The 22,624-nt window shown below is 38.1% G+C and overlaps 1 protein-coding gene and 1 long non-coding RNA gene across 2 annotated transcripts; one reads left to right on the plus strand and one right to left on the minus strand.

Moving 5' to 3' along the window:
* Positions 1 to 5,572: 5,572 nt before the first annotated feature.
* On the plus strand, positions 5,573 to 8,369 carry LOC131020020 (uncharacterized). Its single transcript, XM_057948650.1, has 2 exons — positions 5,573 to 5,821; positions 7,588 to 8,369. The coding sequence occupies exons 1-2, from the start codon at positions 5,780 to 5,782 to the stop codon at positions 8,215 to 8,217; spliced, it is 672 nt and encodes a 223-aa protein (XP_057804633.1). The 5' UTR covers positions 5,573 to 5,779; the 3' UTR covers positions 8,218 to 8,369.
* A 7,205-nt stretch (positions 8,370 to 15,574) lies between these two features.
* Positions 15,575 to 20,980, minus strand: LOC131020021 (uncharacterized). The gene is made up of 3 exons (XR_009100584.1): positions 20,652 to 20,980; positions 20,438 to 20,547; positions 15,575 to 15,813 (listed from the first exon to the last, which is right to left on the minus strand). It is a non-coding gene; the product is annotated as an uncharacterized LOC131020021 (long non-coding RNA).
* Positions 20,981 to 22,624: the final 1,644 nt, after the last annotated feature.

Below are 22,624 nucleotides of genomic sequence, written 5' to 3' on the forward strand. Positions count from 1 at the left end.
CATCTGGGCATAGAGCGTAGCGCGACCAAAATGGGTATATTGACCTCTACCTTCTTGAAGATTTTAACCAGTTCGGTTAATTCTTCCTTCTCTTGTTCCTTGGCCATTCTGTCTGGGAAGGGGAGTCTGGGCTCAGTCTGGCTTGATTTCTCTTTACCCTTCCCTGTCGCCTTTCGCTTTGCTTCTTTCTCTTGGGCGAATTCTTCCTCATCTGCTGATCCCATTCCGACTTGCTCGTTGATCTCTAGCTTTTCTTTGTTTTTCTCCTTATCAACCTCGGGCAACTCCTTTCCTCCTCTGAGTGTCATGTCATTCACCTTCTTCACCTCCACTTGGGATGGGAGTGTCCCTTGTTTGCTTTCAAGTCTGGCGACTGGTTGGGCAAGATGTGATAGTTGGGAGTTCACATTCTGCATTCCTCCTCTTGTCTCCATTATGAACTTTTCGGTCTCTTGCTGGAACTTCACTTGTTGTTGGGCCATTTGATGCACGAGCTCTGATAGGGAGGATCCTCTTGCCTGTTGAGGTTGTTGCGAGTATTGTGGTGGGTTACTCGTCTGCCCTTGGTTTGGCCCCAAAAAATTGTTGTTGCCGTACCTAAGGTTCTCATGTTGCCTCCATCCTTGATTGTTGTACTGCTGCCTGTAGGGCTCAAAAGGTTTCTGGTTTTGCCCTCCGTTGTTTCCTCCTGGCTGTTGCCCAATAGCATTAAGCTCTTCATCTTCGAAAAGTTGTGGACATTCATCGGTTGCATGTGAATTTGCCATGCAAAGCTGGCATGCCTTCACAGGCTTCCGAATGTTGGGAATCCCTTGATTGGGTGTTCCTTGATTCGTCATAAATTTCTCGAACATGTTGCAAAGCTTGTCCAACTTTTCGTCTTGGGCAGAAGGAGCCGGCACCGGAGTAGTTCTGACTATAGTCCCTTCCTCATCTCTCGATTCCTCTGCCATGTCGACTATGAGCTTGAAAGCTTCCGCTGCAGATTTGTTTAAGATCGATCCTCCACATGCAGCGTGTAACCATTGCCTATCTTGCCTTCGGAGTCCTCCACTAGGTCAAACGAAAGTCGCGGAAGATCGTTTCCTAAATGTCACGACCGGACCTAATTAAGGATAATTAAGCCGGGGAAATCGTGACTAATGGAGGGTGATTAGAAGCGGGGTAGAAAGGGGATAATCAAACAAGGAAGGATCGCATTTCATCATTTAACAAAAGAGATATTTATAATATAACAGAAGTTTAGTCGTATAGACTCAAATAACTAGTAAGTTCAGATATCTCTGACTTAGCCAAATAAACATAAAACTTCTGAGTACGCAGCGGAATATGATTCTGATTACATGTATGAAGACATGTAACCCTAGAGTTCATTAATACATAATAAGACAAAAGAATCCCGCTCGTCACTTCATCACCATCGGCAGCTACTCAACCTGCACATTTAGAAATATATGCAGGGCTTGAGTACAAAAGTACTCAGTGGGCACGTATGCCTAAGTATAAAATACATGCTTCAAAACTGTAAATTGTCATGCCATAATTAAACAGTACAGCAAGGGAGTTTTTCGCTAAAAGGCCCAAGCTTACTAAATTCATTTGTGATTCTTAAAGTTCGACTGCAGTCTAAGTTCTCTTGTAATCTATCATATCTGGAACTTTGTGCCGGAGAGGTGGCCACCTCTCACGGTCACTTGACCGGCCAACCCGCTAGATGACTCACGGTCACTGGTGTACACTAGCCCTGGCAGGATAGCTATCAACTGCTCAAGACCCGAATTCGATTACATGATTAAAGTCACATCAGATAGATATCATACTGAAATTTAAACATTTTATGGCAAGACAATATTTGAAATAACTTCAATTAATTTAGTTATGAAATAACTTGCTTGAACGTAACATTTAAACTCATTTGATATATATATGAAAGTAATGCCCACCTGTTAGAAACTTTTTGTGGTACAGTAGCTCCTTGACTGATTATTAATCTCGTGCTTGGCCTTTATTACGAGAATATAAATAAGATATTGCTCGAGTAAAATCCTCAAATAATGAGAATACAGAATTAATTATGCATGATCTTTATGCATGAATTATTATTCTGAAATAATAATCAGGGAATTTCTATTGTTAATCCAAGCTATTGGATTTAAACAAAAGCTAAGTCTCGTCTCATGAAGCCGGATAATTAATAAAAATTAATCCGTTCTCTTAGGGTGTTCTAATTCGCCAATTAAATAAATCCATCCTTCGTGGTCGTTACTAAGATATAACTAATTCGGCTTATTCGCTGAATAATCTCATAAAATCTCTCGGCTTAATAAATAGGAATAGTAATGTTATAAGATTAAATAATTAAAAGGCTCAACATAAGGCAGCCTAATAATTAATTAAACAAATATGGGCTTGATTTAAATAAATCGTGACATTCCAATAATTAAATTGAAAAGTTTAGTTGGAGTAATTCATGGACTCAAGTAATTAAAAAAAAAATTTAGGGCCCAATTGAATAAACAACCAAGGCCTAAAGAAAATAATTAGGAGGCCCAATCGGAATAAAATAACAAAGCCCAAATAAGGAGTCCAACATAATTAAATAAACTCCGGCCCAATGAAATGGCCCAATTATTAAAATAAATAAAGTCCAACTCAATTAAATGAAGCCCATACAAATCAAAACAACAATTAAATCAAAGCCCATATAAATAAAATCGGAGGCCCAATCAGTAATTAAAATCGGCCATTTAAATAAAATCAGAGGCCCAATATTAATAAATAAGCCAGCCCAATTCAAGCCCACTAAAAATAAATCAACAAGGCCCAAGAATTTAATAATTAAGCCCAATTAAAATATAGAGCCCAATTTAACATAAATGAAAGAAGCCCAATTTAAAAAAAATAGTAGCCCATCTCCCACATAACTCTCGGTTCTCTCTCTTCAACCTCACAAATCAAGCACGCCTCTCTCCCTCTCGCTCTGCCTTCAGCCGAGGCGCCCGTCGCCGCCGCTCTGCAAACCGGCGAGGTCGACGCTTCGCCGCTTCTCCTCGTCAACGTCAATCCCTCAACGTCCTTCTTATCCTCTCCGAAACAGAGCTGTCACTCTCCCCTCCCAATTTAGAAATCGCCGCCGTCGCCGCTGCCCATGGAAGGACGGCGAACGGTCGCCGGTCGTTGCTCTGCCTGACTCGGACACTCCCTTCGCCCATCTCCTCTCGGCTTCAAACGTTCATCTCTCCCTCGAATCTATTGAAGGAACGAAAAAGAAGCCCTAATTTCTCCATCATCTGAATCTGCCACTTCCACTTTCGAAATCCGGCGAACGGTCGTCGGCTGGGAGCGGCGCCGTCCAACTCCCGTCCTCAATTTCCTCTTCGACGTCGAGCCCTCTTTTCTCTCTCTGGATCGACGGGCAGCAGCTAAGCCGCCTGCTGCTGTTGCCGTTCTCGGACTTCACCGTCGAAAGTCTGTTGTCTCCGTCGATTCTCCGAGCCCCGACGCCGCTGCTGCTACTGGAATCCGGCGAGGACCATCGCTGAGGTCGGGAGTCTTCTACCTTTCACCGCTCGACGCCGTCAACGCTGCTGTCCTTGGAACCGCCGCTGCTGCGCACGAGTCCGGCGTGCCTCTGCACGTCGCCGTGATTCACGATTGGCGCTTGGATCCCCTTGAGCCGTCGCCCAATCATCGCTTCATGGCTCGACCGAACAGGCTGCGCCATTTTCCATTCGAAGCTAAGTTCATTCTTAATACTCTATTGTGAACGAAACTCAAAGCTTGTTGTAAACTCAGTTCATGATTCTATTGAGCTCTAGTATTTCTATAATTCGATTATGCAGTGGGTAAAACTAGCCATAGTGGTTTGTTTCTATTTCGAAAGTCCTCATTGTCTAACTCATGAATAACACATAAAAACTGACTTTAGTTGATTGCTATGTCCATTATGCAACAATGTTTTCTATCATTATATACTGATCATGCTTTGATATGCATACAACTGGATTGAATATTTGGTATTGAATTAATACCTTGAAAATGACTGTTGGTTGGCTGATTGTCGTTGGTTTAAATGAAGCTGATAGAATCTGAAATAGAATCATATGATGTTCCCCTTAATAATGCAGGAGGAATACATGGCAGAGCTAGAGAGAGTTAAAGTATGGCTTACCCTTTTGAACTTGGCAGAGTAATGAATGAAGGTTATCTCTCTACTCCTTCAATTGTTGAGGTATTGAGCAAATTGAAAATAGCTGAAATGATTAGTTGTTGCTCTCCATTAATTGCGGTTGATATATGGGAATAAGGTGGAAGAATGTGGTGTTGTTTGGCTGGAGTTAACTAAGTGAGGAGGAGTTGTTGCTCTTCAATTGGCTTGACAAAGTGTAGTGGTGGTGTTGTATGAATGGGGAGAAAAGCATGGTGGAGCAAAAAAGAAAGTTTGTGTAATGATACTGATGACTTTGTATGTTATTATGAGTTGTGGACATCAATGTATCAATGTGATTGGAATATTGTATATTGTTACTGGTAGTTGTAAAAATATGTTGTGTGCGTGTAATACTGTTTTATCGAAGCAGATTGTAGTATTTTATATATATATATATTGTAATAAACAAATCTCTGTGATTCAGTAACTGTAATAAAATACTGGCTTCGATTCTGCTTGATACTGTATATTTACATAAATCTCGATTTCGACATGTGATAACTCGCTAAAATCGATAAGTTATAAAATGAATCTAAATTAAATCCGCAGATTTAATTAACTCACGAGTCGGAAATAATCCACGACTTGAGTAAAAATAAATTCTAATTCCATCTCGCTTAAATAAATAACGTGACTTTGCTAAGTCAGTTATAACTCTGAAATAATATCATTGACTGTTTTAACAATATAAATTCAGGATCATAAGCTGAATTCATATCAGGATAATAACCGTTTTCATTCACTGATGAACAAAAATAAACACTCATAACTGGATTTAAAATATATAAAAGAGCGGGTCATTACACTAAAAAATCAGAACCGCTAGGGTTTCAAAGAGCATTCCAACAAACCCTAACCCTAGTCGCCTCCTTGCAGGTCCATAACCTATAAATACTACTTCATTAACACCTGGGGGGAGGCCGTCATGGACATTCAATCTTAGACTCACAATCTCTCAATCTGGTGCTCTCTCCGCTCTTCTGTTCAGCCTCCACGCTCACAACACTCTAGGGATCGATCGCCCCGCTAGCCCGGACGTCCGTCGTCCCTTATTCCACACCGCTCATTAGCTTTCATTCAACTTCCGGGATATTCCGATTTCCCGGATACATCACTTATTACTACTATTTATTTATTTCGTTACGTTATTTACGCTTACTATTTCTATCAGTTTACTGACTTGAGCGTCGGAGACCCTTCCATCGACACCTCCACCGGTGCTCTTCGGAGGGCTCTAACGTTGCTAGTGGTTTCAGGTTGCTAGTACCCATCGATCCAGACGTTACTGACGTCGCTTCCGTGATTGTTAGATTCATCCCCTACACTATGTAATGCAAAAAATAAATTAACGACCGTCAAACTCAGAGCTGAAATTCTGAATATTTTAAAAGAATATTTGCGCCGTTTTTGCACTTAATATCTGTTTTTATATAAAAACTAAAAAGAATTTCCGTTTGAGAATATCTATACTTGGCATCCTTCTGCGCCATCCGTTTGGCAACTCCCCTTTCTCTCTCTTGAGAAAGCTTAATGGTTGGCCCTTGAAACACCATCTCTACCGTTCACCCCATGGCTGTTTCACTGAATTCGGTCATCGGCTTCAACCCCACGGTACGTATCTTACTTTCTGCGGCATTATTCGCTTAAATATCCTGGAAATATACATTTCTATATGAAATAGGCATGGTTTCTATCTCATCAGAGACCGCACAAAACTGATGTTTTAATTTTTATGCCAAAACCTTGCCTGCAATTCATGTAATCTCTTCACTATGAAAATCAATTAGATTATTGACCGGTAGGAAGGCTTGCTAGACAATATAAATTCATTATATGAGATGCTCTAGATAAGTAATCATCTAGTTTAAGAATTCAATTGCGTTCAGTATTTATTAAGAAAGATTGAAATAGATGAATAAAAGATGTTTGTCGAAATATGAATTGGAAAGTTGATTAGTTTAGTTTAGGGTTTAAATGTTATTGTGTGTAAGGGCTCTTCTAACTCGATTTCTAGTAAAACCAGACAGTCCTATATTATTGTTATTGTTAAAAATTTTTTGTCAAAAAGTAACTGGTTGCAGGAAGAAGGGAATTTCTATTTTGACCCAATTTCTATTTTGGGTTGTCCCACTTCAAATGACCCAATCCAAATTACATTAGGCATTTAACACTACTTTTTGGGTTGTCCCACCACCACTTTACACTTTTATCATACATTTCTTAATCTCCGTGTCCAATTTTTTTGGGTCATTTGAAGCGGGACGGGGGGAGTATTAAACTGGTCTAGTAGTTTCTGAGATTACACTGGTCTGGTAGTTTGGCAATAGTTTTTTATCTCTTGCTTTTCTTGTATTACTAAGGGGCGTTGACTTTTGAGGATTTGCCTAGATAGATAAAAATAGTACAGGGCAATTCATAATTTACTAAGATAAATTTAAATTTCAGGATATCCCAAGGCTCTTGATTACTTTCTATAGTTGCAGCTAATTTTGCTTTATGTTCTTGTCCTAGGAGTGAATGCTCTAACTATTATTGGTTTTACATTTCAATAGAATACAATAAATTCAAACAATTAGATTCATTATGCATGCAGCTAGCTAGACCTTAACAGAGCATCTGCTCCATCCGACTCATAGGTTTCCGAGTTGACATTGAGTCCATGATTGATCTAAAATTACACGATTTCAGAACTCCCTAAATAGGACTCTCTTATAATACACACACATGTAGCTAAACACTTTGGATAACCTTTATTTAAGCTTGGCTGTACTGATTGAATGTACGAGGTACATTTTTTGGTTTTATGTGTAGGTATCTAGCTAATAATTTCTAGTTGATTCAAACTTCAAGCTTCAAAATACTCAAACATGGTTTATGGTGTTTGTTTTCGTTGCGAATTTTACCTCTCTGGAGTGAAAAATATGTCTGCCTTGGCATTTTTGGGGAAATGTCCTTGAAATGCCAACATATCCACCATTATTAAACACAATCAATTTTCATTCAAATGTATCACTAGAATATTTCCTCTCAGAATTGTCTTGGAGGGTTACTGGAGAAGAGATGAAATTAGAAGTACAATGCACTGGCATAAATGCATTATAGCCTAGCGTAAATGAGAGTGGACATGGAGTACTATAGTGAAGAATTGAGGGGGAAAACATATCATTCATATTTGAATGTTCGTTTATTTGGAGACATAATTTGTAGTTGGTGTGCAAAGCCAGAGCCAGAATTCAATGAAAGTTTGTGTATTTAGGCGCAACCACCCCCCCCCCCCCCCCCCCCCCACCCAAAAAAAAACAAAAAACAGAAAACAAAAGAAGACTGACTATGAATTGTTGTACCAAACTGATGAGTTGTTTCGACCTTTGTGGCAGACTAACTACCAGCAGGGGCGGAGAGATAATGCCGGGGTTTCGTTACTGAAGATCTCTTCTCTCTCGGGACCGGTTGGATTAAGACAATGTACGCGAGGGACAAGAACAAGATTCCACCTCGTAGCTGCTGGAGGTGATAATGTCGCCACAGAGACTAGTGTCACAGATTCTAAACCCATCGAGCCTCCAGACAGCGCCTCTGACGTAAATCCTTCAACAGAAAGTGACAAAACTGAGGAACCTAATGGGGCGATCAGTTCTACAGATGTGGGCAAGCCAAGCTCGAACGTGAAGAGAGCTTCATTAACAGCAAGAGAGAGGCTGAGGGCAGCCAGGGTACTGAGCCGCTACACAGACTCGAAGCCAGCAAAACCCATGCTTGGCAGCAGGCTACTCGACGCTCTGCAACAATCAGATAAGGGGAAGAAGCGGCCCGGGCTCCCCGAAGCACCGACCAACATGTTAGACGACAGCAAACGAGGGATGCCGAAGGAGGGCTGGACGATAGAACTACCTGGTGGTATGGATGTGTTTTTCATCATACTATCCTTTGTGTTGATTAGCACGGTGATGTTTGCTACTACTTTTGTTGTGTGGAAAGTGGGAGCCATCCATTTCAACGAATACTAAGGGAGTTGGCTATTATCATAGTTGTGGAGTTGGATAGTAAATCTCAGCAACATATTAGGTACAGTCTGCTGTTTTGATTCCCTGTAAATTGAATATTCAAGTATCTATCACCATCACATGCTTCAATGAACTAAATTTTGCTTTTGCATACAGTTATTGGTTTGGGAGAAATGCATATGTATTAAAAATAAAAATGTGAGTTTTATACCTACAACCATAAAAATAGAAGTCTGTAGCCACTTTAGCTGATTAAGTGAAAAAAATCATTAGTGGGAGCCACAAACACTAATATATATATATATATATATATATATATATATGAAAAGTTAAAAACAACTCTTAAAATTAAAAATATGAACCACTCAAAATGTATGAATTATAGGTAAAATACGTATAAATTTGTTGTGTATAAATTTAGCATTATCTATTATCTAAATATTTAGTATTTTTCAAAGAAAGAGAGAGGAAATACATCATGTAGATTCCTTGTCCTTACGTAGTATATAGATTCAAATTTGGACCACATATTGTGTGTATGTGACGCTCTAATAACGCGACATGTGGCAAAGGCCATCCAAGTCAAAATACGCGGAGGGGTAAAATCGGAATACAAATTTTAGATATTAAAAAAATATTTTTTTTTCTGCATCACTCGTTGCGTCAATTATGCATGTAATTAAACACAAAATTTACATATATATAAACACAAATATGTATGGGTTAATTACATATAAATTACTGAACTTTCAACAAATTCTTATTTTGCATACAAGCTTTAAAATCTTTATTAAAATTACTCAACTATTAATTTTGTCTCATTTTGCATATTTGCCCATTTTTCATCGTGGTGACATTGCATAAATATACTCACTTGACATGAAGATGTTTGCGTGGCATAAATATGACCGTATGGAAAAATAGAACTGACATTGTGATGTATAATTGGATGAAAACGACGTCATTTCAAGCTCAAAGTTTGGTCGAAAAGTGGACAAATATGCAAAATGAGAAGAAATTAATAGTTGAGTAATTTTAATAAATATTTTAAAGTTCATGTGCAAAATGAGAATTTGTTAAAAGTTCGGTAATTTATATGCAATTACCCAATATGTAAAATATTGCACACAAACATACATTGCACTAGGTGACCTGTCAGGTGTCTCTCGCTTATGTTCATCGCTCTGTGATGCGTCTTCGATTTTTGGGCCATTTGGCCCTCTTTTTCTCTTTATTTGTGTCAATTCAGGTCTGTCCAGGGAGAATGAAGTTGTTGGGGAAGGAAGGTCCAGTAGAGCGGAAACAGAAGGAATGTGGTTGGAATGGGCATTACCAGGCCCAGATTGCAAAGTCATGTTTACCAGTATGGAGCTTCGGCCGCAGTACCTCTTCAGTCTAACTTGGGGCATGGGAGCCTGAAGCAACCCACCTGGTATGAATCAAACTGAAGGAAGCAATCCATCTGACCACTACCATGAGAAGCAGACAGCCAAAGCCAGAAAAGAAAAGTAAATCTCGGGGATTTGGAGGAAGCAAAGAGAAGAAGGAGGAAGGAGCTAGAAACATCGGAAGAAAGGGAAAGGTTGACTACAGCAAGCAGCTGGAGGCTATATTCAATCAGATCAATCACGGATTGAGCTAAAGAAGGAAAGAAAATCTCGTTGAAGATATGAAGCTGGCGCAGCTGGGGTTGGACCTTTACCATGCAGCAGTATAAAAGGAGGATGTGTGCAGTGTGAAAAACCTCTTGGCACTTTTGAACTCTGTTTTTATTTAGATTATTACTTTAATCCTGCCGTGTATGGAATCCAAACAATTTACATTCCAGTATTATTTCCCATTTCCGTGGTGTTTTCATTCGAACAAGATTCAAGACCATGTGGTCGTAGGTATCATTTCTATTAATCAAGTATTTCCCTTTTGTTACATGATGTGTTTAATTTATTTCGCATTTATGAATTCTGCTATGTGTGAGTAGTTCCTTAGGTGAGGTTTTAGGGGTGGAAATAATTGTTGTCAACATGTAAACATTCGTGAGGCATTTGTTCTTTCGGTTGAGTCTCGTGGTTTCAGACGGATCTGTGCCAAACCATGGACAGTAGGGGCCTAACGGGTGATCTCCGTTCGGTAAAACGCTGTCCATGTCAAGCAAAGGCCAGGGTATACCAGGGCGTGACAACCGTAAACCCACGACCGAGTAGCTGAGCAGCGTCAACAAAAGGCGTTGTAGATCCAGAAGGTGGGGAAAGGATTGATGGGATACACTGTCCTTCTCCAGTCTTGGGCTTCTCTAGAGACTATCCATCAACTGTGACGATGCATAAAGCCATGGTTATCGAACGAGGAAGGTAACTTCTGCGCCGTAGCATGTCTATGACTGGTCGGCTAACAAGCTGGAAATGGTTGTGTCCAGGAGGCATGTGTCACTCAAAGTGCAGAGTTGGGGACCTCGGGAGAGAAGGTTGGTGAGGGTCATACTTGGTGAGAAACGGGTATGACTACCATCTAAGGAGAAGTGAAGCACTGCCTTGTGACCGGGGAATGTTTGACCTTCGGACCAAGTGATCACAATGGGATCAACCATCCTAAATGTGAAGTATAGCCTCTTGAAACGCCCCAATGTCTTTGGGCCACGCCTTGAGTTTATATGGATCATGGACGGATCATCAGTATGCCTATGACCGAAACGAATGTTGACAACAGTTATGACCTAACCGAATAACCTCACCCCTTTGTTATTATTGATCTTGTTAATTTCTTGTGCAGAGTATACAGATTGAGACCTGTGACACCTCAGTTTGTCGTTGGAGAACAAAGTAGTTCCTCACTCCCTGTGGGATTCGACCCTACACTTGCCACTAAGACTGAGTTCTTGTTGTGAGACGTAGCATTGTGTATCGTCTGTACTAGGCATACACAAGTATTTTGCTCGCACCGCACGACGGGTGCGTGTCACTCTGCACTTTAATTATGTAAATAATTGAACGCAAATATGCATATATATATATATATATATATACAAATATGAATAATGTTGCACACAAATATGCATTGCATTAGGTGATCTGTCATATAATAAATTACGAATTATCCATGTGGCAACATGCATATTTACGTTGTAATCAAAGCGGCGATCGAGTGCAAGATAAAATCTGTGGTAAAAAATTGTATTCATATTTGTCGCATTTGTCAGATTTGCATTCCTATTTGTCAAATTTGTATTCCTATTTCTTAATATCTGAAATTTATATTCCTATTTTATCCCTCCGTGTGTTTTGACTTGGAAGATCTCTTCCACGTGTCGCGTTCTTAGTGTGCCACATGAATAAAATGTGTAGTCCATATTTGAATCTATATATACTATGTAGTTTAATCGAGTCCAGTTCTGGCCAATTGTATACATATAAGAGGGTGTTTGACTAAGCTTATTTTAAAGAGCTTATAATCAATTGGAACTTATAAGATGTAGTTTCTTAAGAGTTTATAAGTCGTCAAAATATTTGGATGATTGAGCTTATAAGCTAGAGAGAGAACTTTTAGTTAGAGAGATAAAATCTTAGTTGGAGGAAAAAATCGATGAGAGATAAACTTGAAAGAGTATGTAATGAAAATAAAAAATTATAGTTGAATAAGTTAAGGTAGATGAATTTATTTTTTTGGGAGCCTATAAGCTCTTTTTTTTTTATATAAATTACATAAGTAAATAAATATTTAAAGACCGGGCGACGGAGGACTTGAAACTAGGACCTCAGATCTTGGGTATTAACCTTCTACCACTAGGCCAACACACGCACACTTTTGAAGCTTATTTTTAAAGCTTATAAGTTGGTTATTAGCTTATTTTGCTAAACATTTTGAAGAAACTTATAAGCTTCTAAACAACTTATAAACTGTTTTAAGATATGAATTTATTTTTTCAGAAACTTATTCTTAAAGCTTATTTTTAGAGCTTATAAGTTGTTTATGAACTTGTTTTGCCAAAATACTTTTAAGAAGCTTATAAGCTCCTAAACAACTTATAAGTTGCTTTAAAGAGCTTATAAACTTAGCCGTGCTCAGCTACCAGTACCTTATCGGGGGGGGGGGGGCAGCTCCATATGGACAATACCAGTCTCCAAGTGATTTAGTTCAAGTAGGAGGAGTTGCAAACTTCATGCGTCACAAGATGAGTTAGTCCATTACGTGCCACCGGGACCAGAACAAGTTATGCCTCCCCACAAGTCTGACAACCAAATACCAAATTTATGACGTTCTCCTACCATAATATTTGTAACAAATTCTCTCGATCTTGAGTTAGCTCTAAATTCGATTCTTCCTACTCCCACTACTATTCTCGGAGTCCGTACTCGCAGTGATTTCAAAGTAGGACTTTCCAGGCCACCCGGTGTACCTAGAGACGCCAAGGATGATCCTAACATATCCTAACATATACCCTACTAGAGCCTCTAGACCCGTGTCAGATCGGTTTTGCGACCAATTCCGAGTCCCAAGAAGGTAAGAACTCCAACCTGTCTGATGCTTCTTCGGCCAAATACAATATACAAGTGCAAATTCCGAGAGCTTCGATGATGAGTCGATGCAAAATCAGACGACTCACGACTACTTCCAGAGAGACGTAGCGGATGATGAGGATAACAAACGTAAAGTCTCAAGACGTGAAGAAGACTCGAATTCAGAGATAGCTCACAGCATAGGCAGTTCAATGTAGGTAGCTCTTTCGATATCTTTGGTGGATGATTAGACGATGTTGAAGATGATAGTTGGTTGTATTAAGATGGTAGTCGTAATAGACGGACGATGTTAGTAGGGATGACTATAATTTTATATAGATGTGTATAGATGTATGTGTGTAAGTATTCAAGCTAGGTTTTGACAGTCTTGATGAGCGGTTGCGGAATATAGAAGACCGTACCATAGGCCAGTACATGAGATGATGTTTGCATAGCTAAGACATCTTAGCTAGGACCAATAGTTTTTTTGTTGTTTAGACCTCTCCTTGTAAAGGTCATCGATGAGGCAAAATTGTCTTTCTTGATAGGAAAGTGATGACCGTAGAGGTCGTCGATGTTGAGATTTTAGCTTTTATGAGTTAAGTTTGAGTAATACAGAAGATGAGTTTTTCAAAGCACTAATGACTATGCTGATGATGATGAGTAAAAGTTTTAAGCTACCTTGTGGGTACAAATAGAAATGTTGTGATCCAAAGTACTCGTGGTTAACTAGAATGACGCGTAGACGCTGGAATAACAATGTAGGGGATGGATAATAAGACTCTACGTCACTACCTTCACTGACTTGAAGGAGATAGAAGAGATTGTCCCATATTCAAATCCACCCACCTTTAGCAGGACCGACGATCCTGCAGGGATTAAAGAATGAATTCGAGTCAAAGAATGAATATTTAGGTTCTTTTGTTGTGACGACCAGAGAATGAATATTTTAGTTCTTCTGTTGTGACGACCAGGAACATTTTCCATGTATGTTTTGTCAGTCTTACGAGACTAGTATGGGAAATGAGTTATAAATACTCAGATGTCTAAGTAGTAGGAGAACCTTGCACGAGATAATTCGAGGTAGCCTTGTGAAGATTATATGCCTCAAAGTTTATTACAAGAAGAAGAAAACTTAGAAGACTCAAAACAAATGAATAAGAGAGTAGCAGAGTATGACCGTGAATTCTACAACTAGATGCGTAAGACATCATATATACTAAGCGAGTACTAGCAAAAAGAGGTTCGAACTATTCTGTTCGGGACAAGGGTAAGAGATCAAAGTAACTGATAAACACTCTTTTTGCATGGTTTTTATGGTTTATATTCTGCGGTTTAAGTCGATTTTGCGCCCGTTTTATTATCTTTTGGAGTTCGTTGGATACTATTTCATGATTTCACAGTCGGGTGTAGTTTTGGCTGTTTTGATGCAGAAATGAGTGGTATTGGAGCATGGAGCGTAAGGAATATGTTTAAGAGAAGAGTTTTGAGAGAATCGAGCCCGAAAATCGAGAAAAGACGAAGAATCTGAAGTCGGGGCGAGAAGGAGGCAATTCGGCGGTCAAAGGAGTTGACCGCCGAAATTTGGGCATTTAAAGAACAAAAACGGCGACCAACTCGGCGATCGCCGAGTTAGCCGCCGAAATCCCTGGAGTGGTTTTATGCTGTGTGGCAGAAAAACGGCGACCACCGTTTTTGGGCTGTTTTAGGGCAAAATTCGGCGATCTAAACGGCGATCGCCGAACAGGTCGCCGTTTTGTCCGCGTGTTTTTAGTCTTCTGCGTTTTTTCCGCTTTTCAATGTTATTTTCGATTTTTAAACTCTTTGTTTTACCTTAAGACTATAAATAGGTCCTCTTTTGACCTATCTAGGGTTCCCAACTTTTATTTTTCATAGCTTTAGTTTTCATTGCTTTTCAATTCTTAGAGCACTGGATTTTGATCTCTGCAAGAGTGAAGATTCAAGCTGTTACATTCAATTACTACGGTTTTATATAATTTAGTTTTTGCAATTATTCTCTTATTTAATATGTTTATGTTTTATTTTACGATGTCTGGCTAGTTCGTTAATCTGAACCTAGGGTTTGTACATAGCTGATTAATTATGTGTTTATGATTTATTGATATCAATTTACCTTCCAACTTGTGATTCATGATTTCGGGTGCTTAGTTTCTTGTGAATTACCTGATCAATAATTTACATGTTTAGCTGTTCAGTTTGAGTCTTGAATGCGATAATTGTTCAACCGATTCAGGAATGCATGATATAGTGTTAGCCTTGAGTCTTGAATGCAACAGGTGAAGCTATAGGAAGCTATTCTTTGTGTGCTATTTGGAGTTAATTTATTCCTTGGAGTCTTGAATGTGAAAAGGGATAAATTAATCTACGTTCATAGGTGTTCGTTAGAGAAGCTTGTGAATAATATAGTGATCTTTCATCAGGGTTGGATTAAATTGGTAATTGAATCAATAGATTAAATGCATGTAATTGATTAGTAAAAGTACATCCCTAGGGTCAGAGTCTTTTATTATTTGAGTTTTTATCCTATTTTATTTGCTTTGTTTTGATTTAAGTTTTATTCTTCATTCTTATTTGAGTTTGCCTGAATATTACTAGAGTTTATTTAGGATTACTTAAAGTGATTCGTTGTAATAGTCCTTGTGGATACGATACTCTGCTTACTGTTTTCGTGCTACAATTATACTGTTTAGTTGCAGTTATTGTTGTTAAGAAATTAGCGATCAGTAACATTGACTTTAATATCGAATTTTATACTGATTTATGATGAAATAACTATCACTTTAGTATCGAATTTTATACGATTTTCTTTCTGGGCGGGCGCCATTAACGTCAAATCAAGCAAAAAGGCAAAAAAAATAATATGAGAATTGATTATCCGAAAAACTAGGCGACTATTACAATGACATAATACTCATAATCCAAACTAACAAAAGACATCCCAAACTATCAAAATAGTCATAATCATCCCAAACTAATGCTGAGTGCTACAACAAAACACTCCCATACAATATCTCCATGAGTTTGCATCGTAGTACTCTGCATTAAACCAAACAAACAACTCATTCAATGTCTGAGGGCACACACCTTCCTGCAGAGATCATAGCAATAATTAATCTAAGATAACAGTGTAATCAAGGCACAAAAGCAATTAGTTAAACAATACCTTAACTATAAAAAAATTGTTGTCGGGCAAGTTACGAGCATGGATTCAACGGTAGGGATGTCAAAGAAGCCCGAAACCGACGGGTCGACCCGAATAGACCGATAAAAAGGGAGGGTTAGAGTTGAAAATTTTTTGCTCGAAAAAAATTTAGCCTGAATGGCCCGAACCGAAAATAGCCTGTGCCCGATAGGGTTGGCCTAAAAACCGAGTGGGTTGGCCCGATTAACCGAACACTTTCTTAATAATTTATTTTTAAACTTTAATAATTTACTTTTTAATTCGATAATAACATTTTGATACTTGTAGAATATGTTCAATTTTTTCCAACGATTAATAACAAAGATTTATGATATAAAAGTCAAAGAAAGATTGTCATTTATGTTAAATCTATATATAATTTTTATCGAAAACGAAGTTTGTTGAAAATTGGAAGAAATATCCATCATAGTTTTGATGATACCAAAACTCGTAGCTTTAACATCTCAACTGAAGATTACAAGAGAAAGAAGCAACTGAAGAAACTACAACTGAAGCTCTCAAAGACTAAAACAACTACAACTGAAGCTCTCAAAGACTGAAACTCAACTGAAGACTGAACAATTGAAGAAAGATACTGAGATCAGAACTGGTCGACTGAATCAAAGTCAACGACAGGTCAAGAAAAGGACGGAAGCATACTCGCCTACATTAAATGCTTCTGCATCAACATTTAACGTACCAAATAAGAAGATGTCAGTGTACCTGAGCCAGAAAAGAGACGTTATCTCCCAACGACAGGATTTGAAGAAGAAGATCTCCACCAACGGATCTATTCCTAAAAAATTCCTATAAATAGATGAGAGAGTCAAGCAGAGCGAGAGAGAGAGAGAAGAGAAGAAAAGAAAAGATTCCGATTCAATCCTCAATGCCAAAGCTGCATCAGAAAATCAAATAGAGCTTAATATTCCTTAAGCATTGAATCGATGAAAAGAGGATTTAAATGTTGTAAAATCAGTTTAACTGATTATCTAAACTCTCTTATTGTAACTTGGAATTTCACTTAGATAAATCATTATCCTAGTTACCGATTACTTGAGATTCTGTACTCAGTAATCCTAGTTGGTATATTACAATACCCTTTTTCAAAAGAGTGAGAAGAGTGTTTGTAATCGAGCTTGAGACATAGACCAAGCTCAGTGGTTGTTTAGTACCAGTAAACTAAACAGTTAGGTTGCTTAGCACCCGCAAGCTAAGTGTGTAAATCCAACCCGATGAGTTGGTTGCTGAAAGGTGTTTCCTTATCAGTATAGGTTGCTTTGCACCCGTAAGTATTGCAGATAGGTTTGTGTTGCACCCGTAAGCATCGTGGTTAGGTTTTGCTGTGCACCCGTAAGCACATGCCCAGAGTGTTCGTCGGATTAATCATCTGGCCGTGGATGTAGGAACGTTGTTTTCCGAACCACGTAAAAATCCCTTGTGTTCTTGCTTTTATATTCAGTATTTGCACTTATCTCTGTTTCTGCAATACTGACTAACTGAAAAGAATAACTAAGGGATTCTCTGTGAAGAAAATCTTTCAAGGCTATTTCACTAAAGTTTAATATTTCGCTGCTAGAGTTATATGTTTAACTGATCAATCTTTCGATAGTCAGTTAAATAAGTAACTCTACTCTGTTTTACTTACGACTGAAGCCTTAATTGGTCTGAAGTTAATTGACCAGCTCGATTAACTGAAGTCACCCACTGAACCACTGTTTCAGTATCAGTCGCCACCTCTTGTCTACTGAAGCTCGCCTTTCAAACTGTCTTTCAGTACAAAAGTGTTTGTTTTAAGTAATATTGTTTCAAAAATAGCCTACAGGTGTATTTCCCCCCTCCCATACACCTGTCATTTCAACCCTTAGGGGACCCAACAAAGTTAAAGTTAGATATTATGTAAACTTACGTTAAAATAACACTAATTTTTGTATCTAAAATAAGGTGAAATGTTTTGATTTTAAAAACACGACATATTTTTGTTAAAAAAATATGATTATCTATATAAAAAAAATTAAACATATAAAAAAAATCGTAAACTTTTCAGCCCGAACGGGCTAGCCCGAAACCGAGTGGGTTAGGGTTAAGGTCGAAAATCTTTAGCCCGAAAAATAAAAAAAACCGACTAGCCCGAAACCGAATGGGTTGACCCAAAATTGAGTGGGCTGGCCCGATTGACATCCCTATTCAACTGTCCATGACGATTGGATCGTTGGGTCCCTTGGTCTTGGCGTATTCCACCATAGAAATGATATAACAAGATGGAATCATATAGTTATAAATATGCCCATCCTGTGCCTCTACCGCCCATGAGGACATGCCTATGACCTCGTCTTGAGAATTAAACTAGGGACCTCCAGAAAAATCCTTCACCCTAACAACAATGCGTTCCCTTCGCTCCCAATTAAGCACCGCAATGTGCCCAATCAAGCGTATCGTCCAGAGGCCACGGGGCCTTCGGTTTGTTGGGTAGGCCCTTACAATATCCCACCAAACTAGCTATGATTAGATTACACCTTGAATACTTTAGCACTCCGTATGTAATTTCGGAGTCGTCAGCGGCAGATTTCGCCAGCACACAAGTCCCCCACAGATCTCCCTCCATCTCGTGAGGATCGATCTCAAGCACCGCGATGTCCGGTTCAAAGTTGATTGCTACCGAAGTCGTGCGAAGCAATTTGTTTTTGCTTGTATGAACGATGGTTTTTGCGATGAAGGAGTTGTGGATAACGACACTGTGTCCCGAGTCGTAAACTGTGGAAAGAAGTCCGACAACGCACGCGAAAGTGACGATCAAACTCGGATCGACGAGAAAGCTAGTGCTGCAGCGGGCGGTGTGTTGTATCTTCCTGGGTTCGGCGAAATAGCTCAAGAGAGATACCACACTAGGACTCATGATACGATAGAGGCGCCCAGATAAGATGATCAAGTGTCGGTGCTGTTGTAGGCTAGGCATATCTGTAGAGAGCATGTGACAGCCATGGCTTTGGCTTTCTTCATGAGTAGTAGAGACGCCACTGTTTAAGCAAGGAAATAGAGAGACAAAGAGAAACTGTTTAAGCAAGCAAATAAAGGGCAAATACTTATCTTTTTTTTATTCTTATTTATAAGAGGGCGGATATAATTGTTTGTTATGAAAAAGCGAAAAGATAATAATCTGAAACCATAACTGAATCATGGGTACGATTAATTGTGATGCTTTTGCATTTCAGCAGAACCAATCACCTTGTAGCCTCTGTTTATCTTTTGTTCTTCTTATTAATAAGAGGGCGGATATAATTTTTGTTTGTTATGGAAAAGTAAAAATTAACTATCTAAAATCATAACTGAACGGTTAATTGTGATGCTTTTGCATTTCAGCAGAACCATTCATCTTCTCTTCTGTTTTTTTTTTCTTTGTAGCTGTTATTCTATCAGTTATGCTCCTTGTGTGGGAACCAAGCAGAAAGCTTTATTACTCAATTAATTTGCTTGATTATCATCTAAAAATAGTATCTAGTATGCCCGATGTGTATTTAACCCAATAAAATAAGTCTAGTAATTAGGATTTAAACTGTCATTTTGAATTACATATTCCCTAATTAATATTAAATTCATTTATAATTTGAGTATCTACCTAATTAAGCTTCAACAATGAACAATTGTCAAAGGAGATGGAGGAAATACAAGTGTCAAAGGAAGATTCAAGTACTTGATTTGTGGATTGTGATAAATTTTATTTTGAAACTAAGTGAAGACATATTTTTTTTGTTTTGTTTTTTAGTTTGGTGAAATCATGCAACTCCCATATATGATATCTACGAGCTTTGTATTTCTCATTTACATGAGATGAATTGTTTTATTGTTACATACTTCTTTGTAATACAAGGTTGCAGTTTTGGATAGTGGCTTTCTTCACCTTGATTTTTCAGAATTTTGTTCAGATTTAAATGTTTGAGTTTCATTTGTTGAGAGGTTTTTGATGTTATCACAATTTCTTTTGAGTTTTGATATTTTATAGTGTTTGGAGATTTCATATTATATTCGTTATTTTAGGTGTATTTATATGTTAATATTATGCTATTAGCAGGTTTAACAAAGTAGAATATTTATGATAAATTTTATCCGTTTTTGACCCCTTTTGGCCCGACCCGCCCGACGGCTCGTATAGGGCTGGGTTGGGCTTCAATTTTCGCGGCCCGCCGAATTTTTGGGTCTGCCCGATCCGGCAAAAAAAATTGCCTAGGTCCACTGGGTTGGGCCGGGCTGGCCCGACCCACTAGGTTTGACAGCCCTAGACTATCGTCTATCAACTACGATTACTCTTGATATAACATGTGCATATTTTGATCGCCCTTTTTCTTATGTTTTAATTTTTAAATAAATATAATTTTTATATTTTAAATATAATATTTGCATAACAAAATTAGATTCGCTTATAAATCCATTTACTCATGCTATCAAGGCAATCCCACAAAATTAGATTTGTATTCATTATTCAACAATTCAAAAACCTAATATTAAGAACGACAAATTAATTGAAAAGACGACTCACCTGACGGGTAAATCGACCTCGTAAGTCCTGCGACTTCCACCCTCTCACCGCAATTAGCTGCGGTGAAGCCCTAGCTAGTGCCTATGCGAATCCCCCAGCTCAATTGAGCCCTTCAATGGAGGAATTGAATCAGTGGCAGTTCACATACTTGGGAAAATTGAAAGAATCACACAAAGAAATTCAGGAGGAACGTATGAATGTTGAAGGATTTTACCGTGCTTAAGATGCGCCGTGAGTACATCGTCGCCAATTCTTTTGAAATCGAAAAAGTGAGCTGCCAATTTGTGTTATTTGATTTTTTAATTCGAAGACTAGGGGCAAGATCGCGATGAGTGAATTTTGAAAGGAGTCACAGTAGCAGTAAGCTACTATAACCGGAGCCGACCCCCTCACCCATTTCGCTAATGTAACAGTAACTTAGGCTCGAGCCACACGCTAATTGAGGGCCTCCAGTTCCCGTAGTGTTGTTTATCAAACACAAAATTTTTGCTGGTTTGCTTTGCAAATTGCCGTTAACCAGGAAGTCAAACAGCCCCTAAATATAATATTTACACGTATACTCATTTCGTCCATGAAAAAGAGTCCTACCATTTTTTTTTTCACAAAAAAATGGCATTTCACTTTTTGAACCATCACATCATACCTTATCTCATGTATTTAACTATGATTTATACTTTATTCCATTTTTTAATTAATAATGTACATTTATTTTCTTTTGTTCTAACATTATTTCTATAAATTGTATGTTAATTCTACTTACAGCAACTATAACAATTTTATTATAATTTGTGTCCATCCTCAAATGAGACTCTTTTTCGTAAACTCAAATTACAGCTCTTGTCATGATCTTTAATTTGATATGCATATCAAAAAATTTATAATTAGTTGAATTTCATCATTTTAGAAAAGAAATAAAATAGAAAAATAAGAAGTTAAAGAAAAGGACAAAAAAATATACTACTAGTTTATATAAACCTTCAATTTTATTATAATAGTAAATTTGTCACTCGATTTTTAAATTAATTTGAAATTGATTTCCAATTGAAAGTAGTCTTTTAATATGTAACAGATTATTAATTTTAATAGATAAATATAAGTTGTCCCTAGCTACTATAAATTATATTTTTCCAGTTGAATCACTTAACGAATATGTATGTTGACGAGCTAATGGACTGAATTACTATCAAGCACAAGTTTTATTTATTTATTTATTGAACTTTACTAAGCGAATTTGAATGAATATTTTTTTGAATCGAGATCCAAATAATTTACAAGCGAATTGACTAGGTAACAGTCTTAAAAATAAATAAATATTAGATCCATGCAGACACGCACAAAAGTGAGTAACCAACAAAATCGAAGTGGGTTTCGGTTATGTGCGCGAGCAGTTTAAGGTTCATGCCAACAACTCCTCCCCTCACAACAGTTACAACTCCTATCATGCATCAAACCATCTATAATTACATATATACTAGTGCCTAACCCGTCGAAATTCGACGGGAAATTATTTTAAATGATTATTTAAATTATATGATATTCTCTTCATCCTCCAAAATTATGCATATCTTTCATTTTTGGTACGGTCCCAAAATTATGCATACCTTATTTTTAGACACTACCTCACATATAATTCTTACAATTTTACTTTTTTAACTTACACTTATTAAATTGAGATTTATTAAAAAAGTGAAAAAAAAGATCCCTTGAAAGCACAAAGACGCAGACTAAGGGCACAAAACTTTAAAAGCGAAGGAAAACAACTCAAAAAGGAAACTCAGGATAATTATCCATATCATCCGACCAACGCCTATGGACGACATTATTCATTGCAATCATACTAGGCCTATTGGTGACGTCAACCACAAACTCCCTCGGCTTGTGACCCCTTTCTTCCGCATTCCTGAGACGACTTTTAATACAACCTTCCGGAATTGCATGTACAGGCTCTCGTCCCTTCACCGAGCCCTTTGGACGACCACGTCCGCGCTTTTGCTCCGAGAGCAACTGCATCCCCTGATTAACCTGCTCCTCTAACCTAATTATACGACTCGCCATGTCATCCGGAGTAGGATTGGATTGCTTATCAAAATCAACGTCCTTAATCGGAGAATTAACCCGCTGGCTCGCTGAAACTTCTGCCCCAACTACCGATTGCTGCTCTACCACATCTCCACTATTCGTTCTAGG

This window comes from Salvia miltiorrhiza, chromosome 4, assembly GCF_028751815.1.
Source record: "Salvia miltiorrhiza cultivar Shanhuang (shh) chromosome 4, IMPLAD_Smil_shh, whole genome shotgun sequence".
In the NCBI taxonomy this organism is placed as follows: domain Eukaryota; kingdom Viridiplantae; phylum Streptophyta; class Magnoliopsida; order Lamiales; family Lamiaceae; genus Salvia; species Salvia miltiorrhiza.

Bases quoted from the DNA above. Each gene is read 5' to 3' on its own strand.
- LOC131020020 (XM_057948650.1), top strand. From the start codon at position 5,780: ATGGCTGTTTCACTGAATTCGGTCATCGGCTTCAACCCCACG. The intron at 5,822-7,587 runs GTACGTATCTTA...CCTTTGTGGCAG, and splicing joins TCATCGGCTTCAACCCCACG to ACTAACTACCAGCAGGGGCG.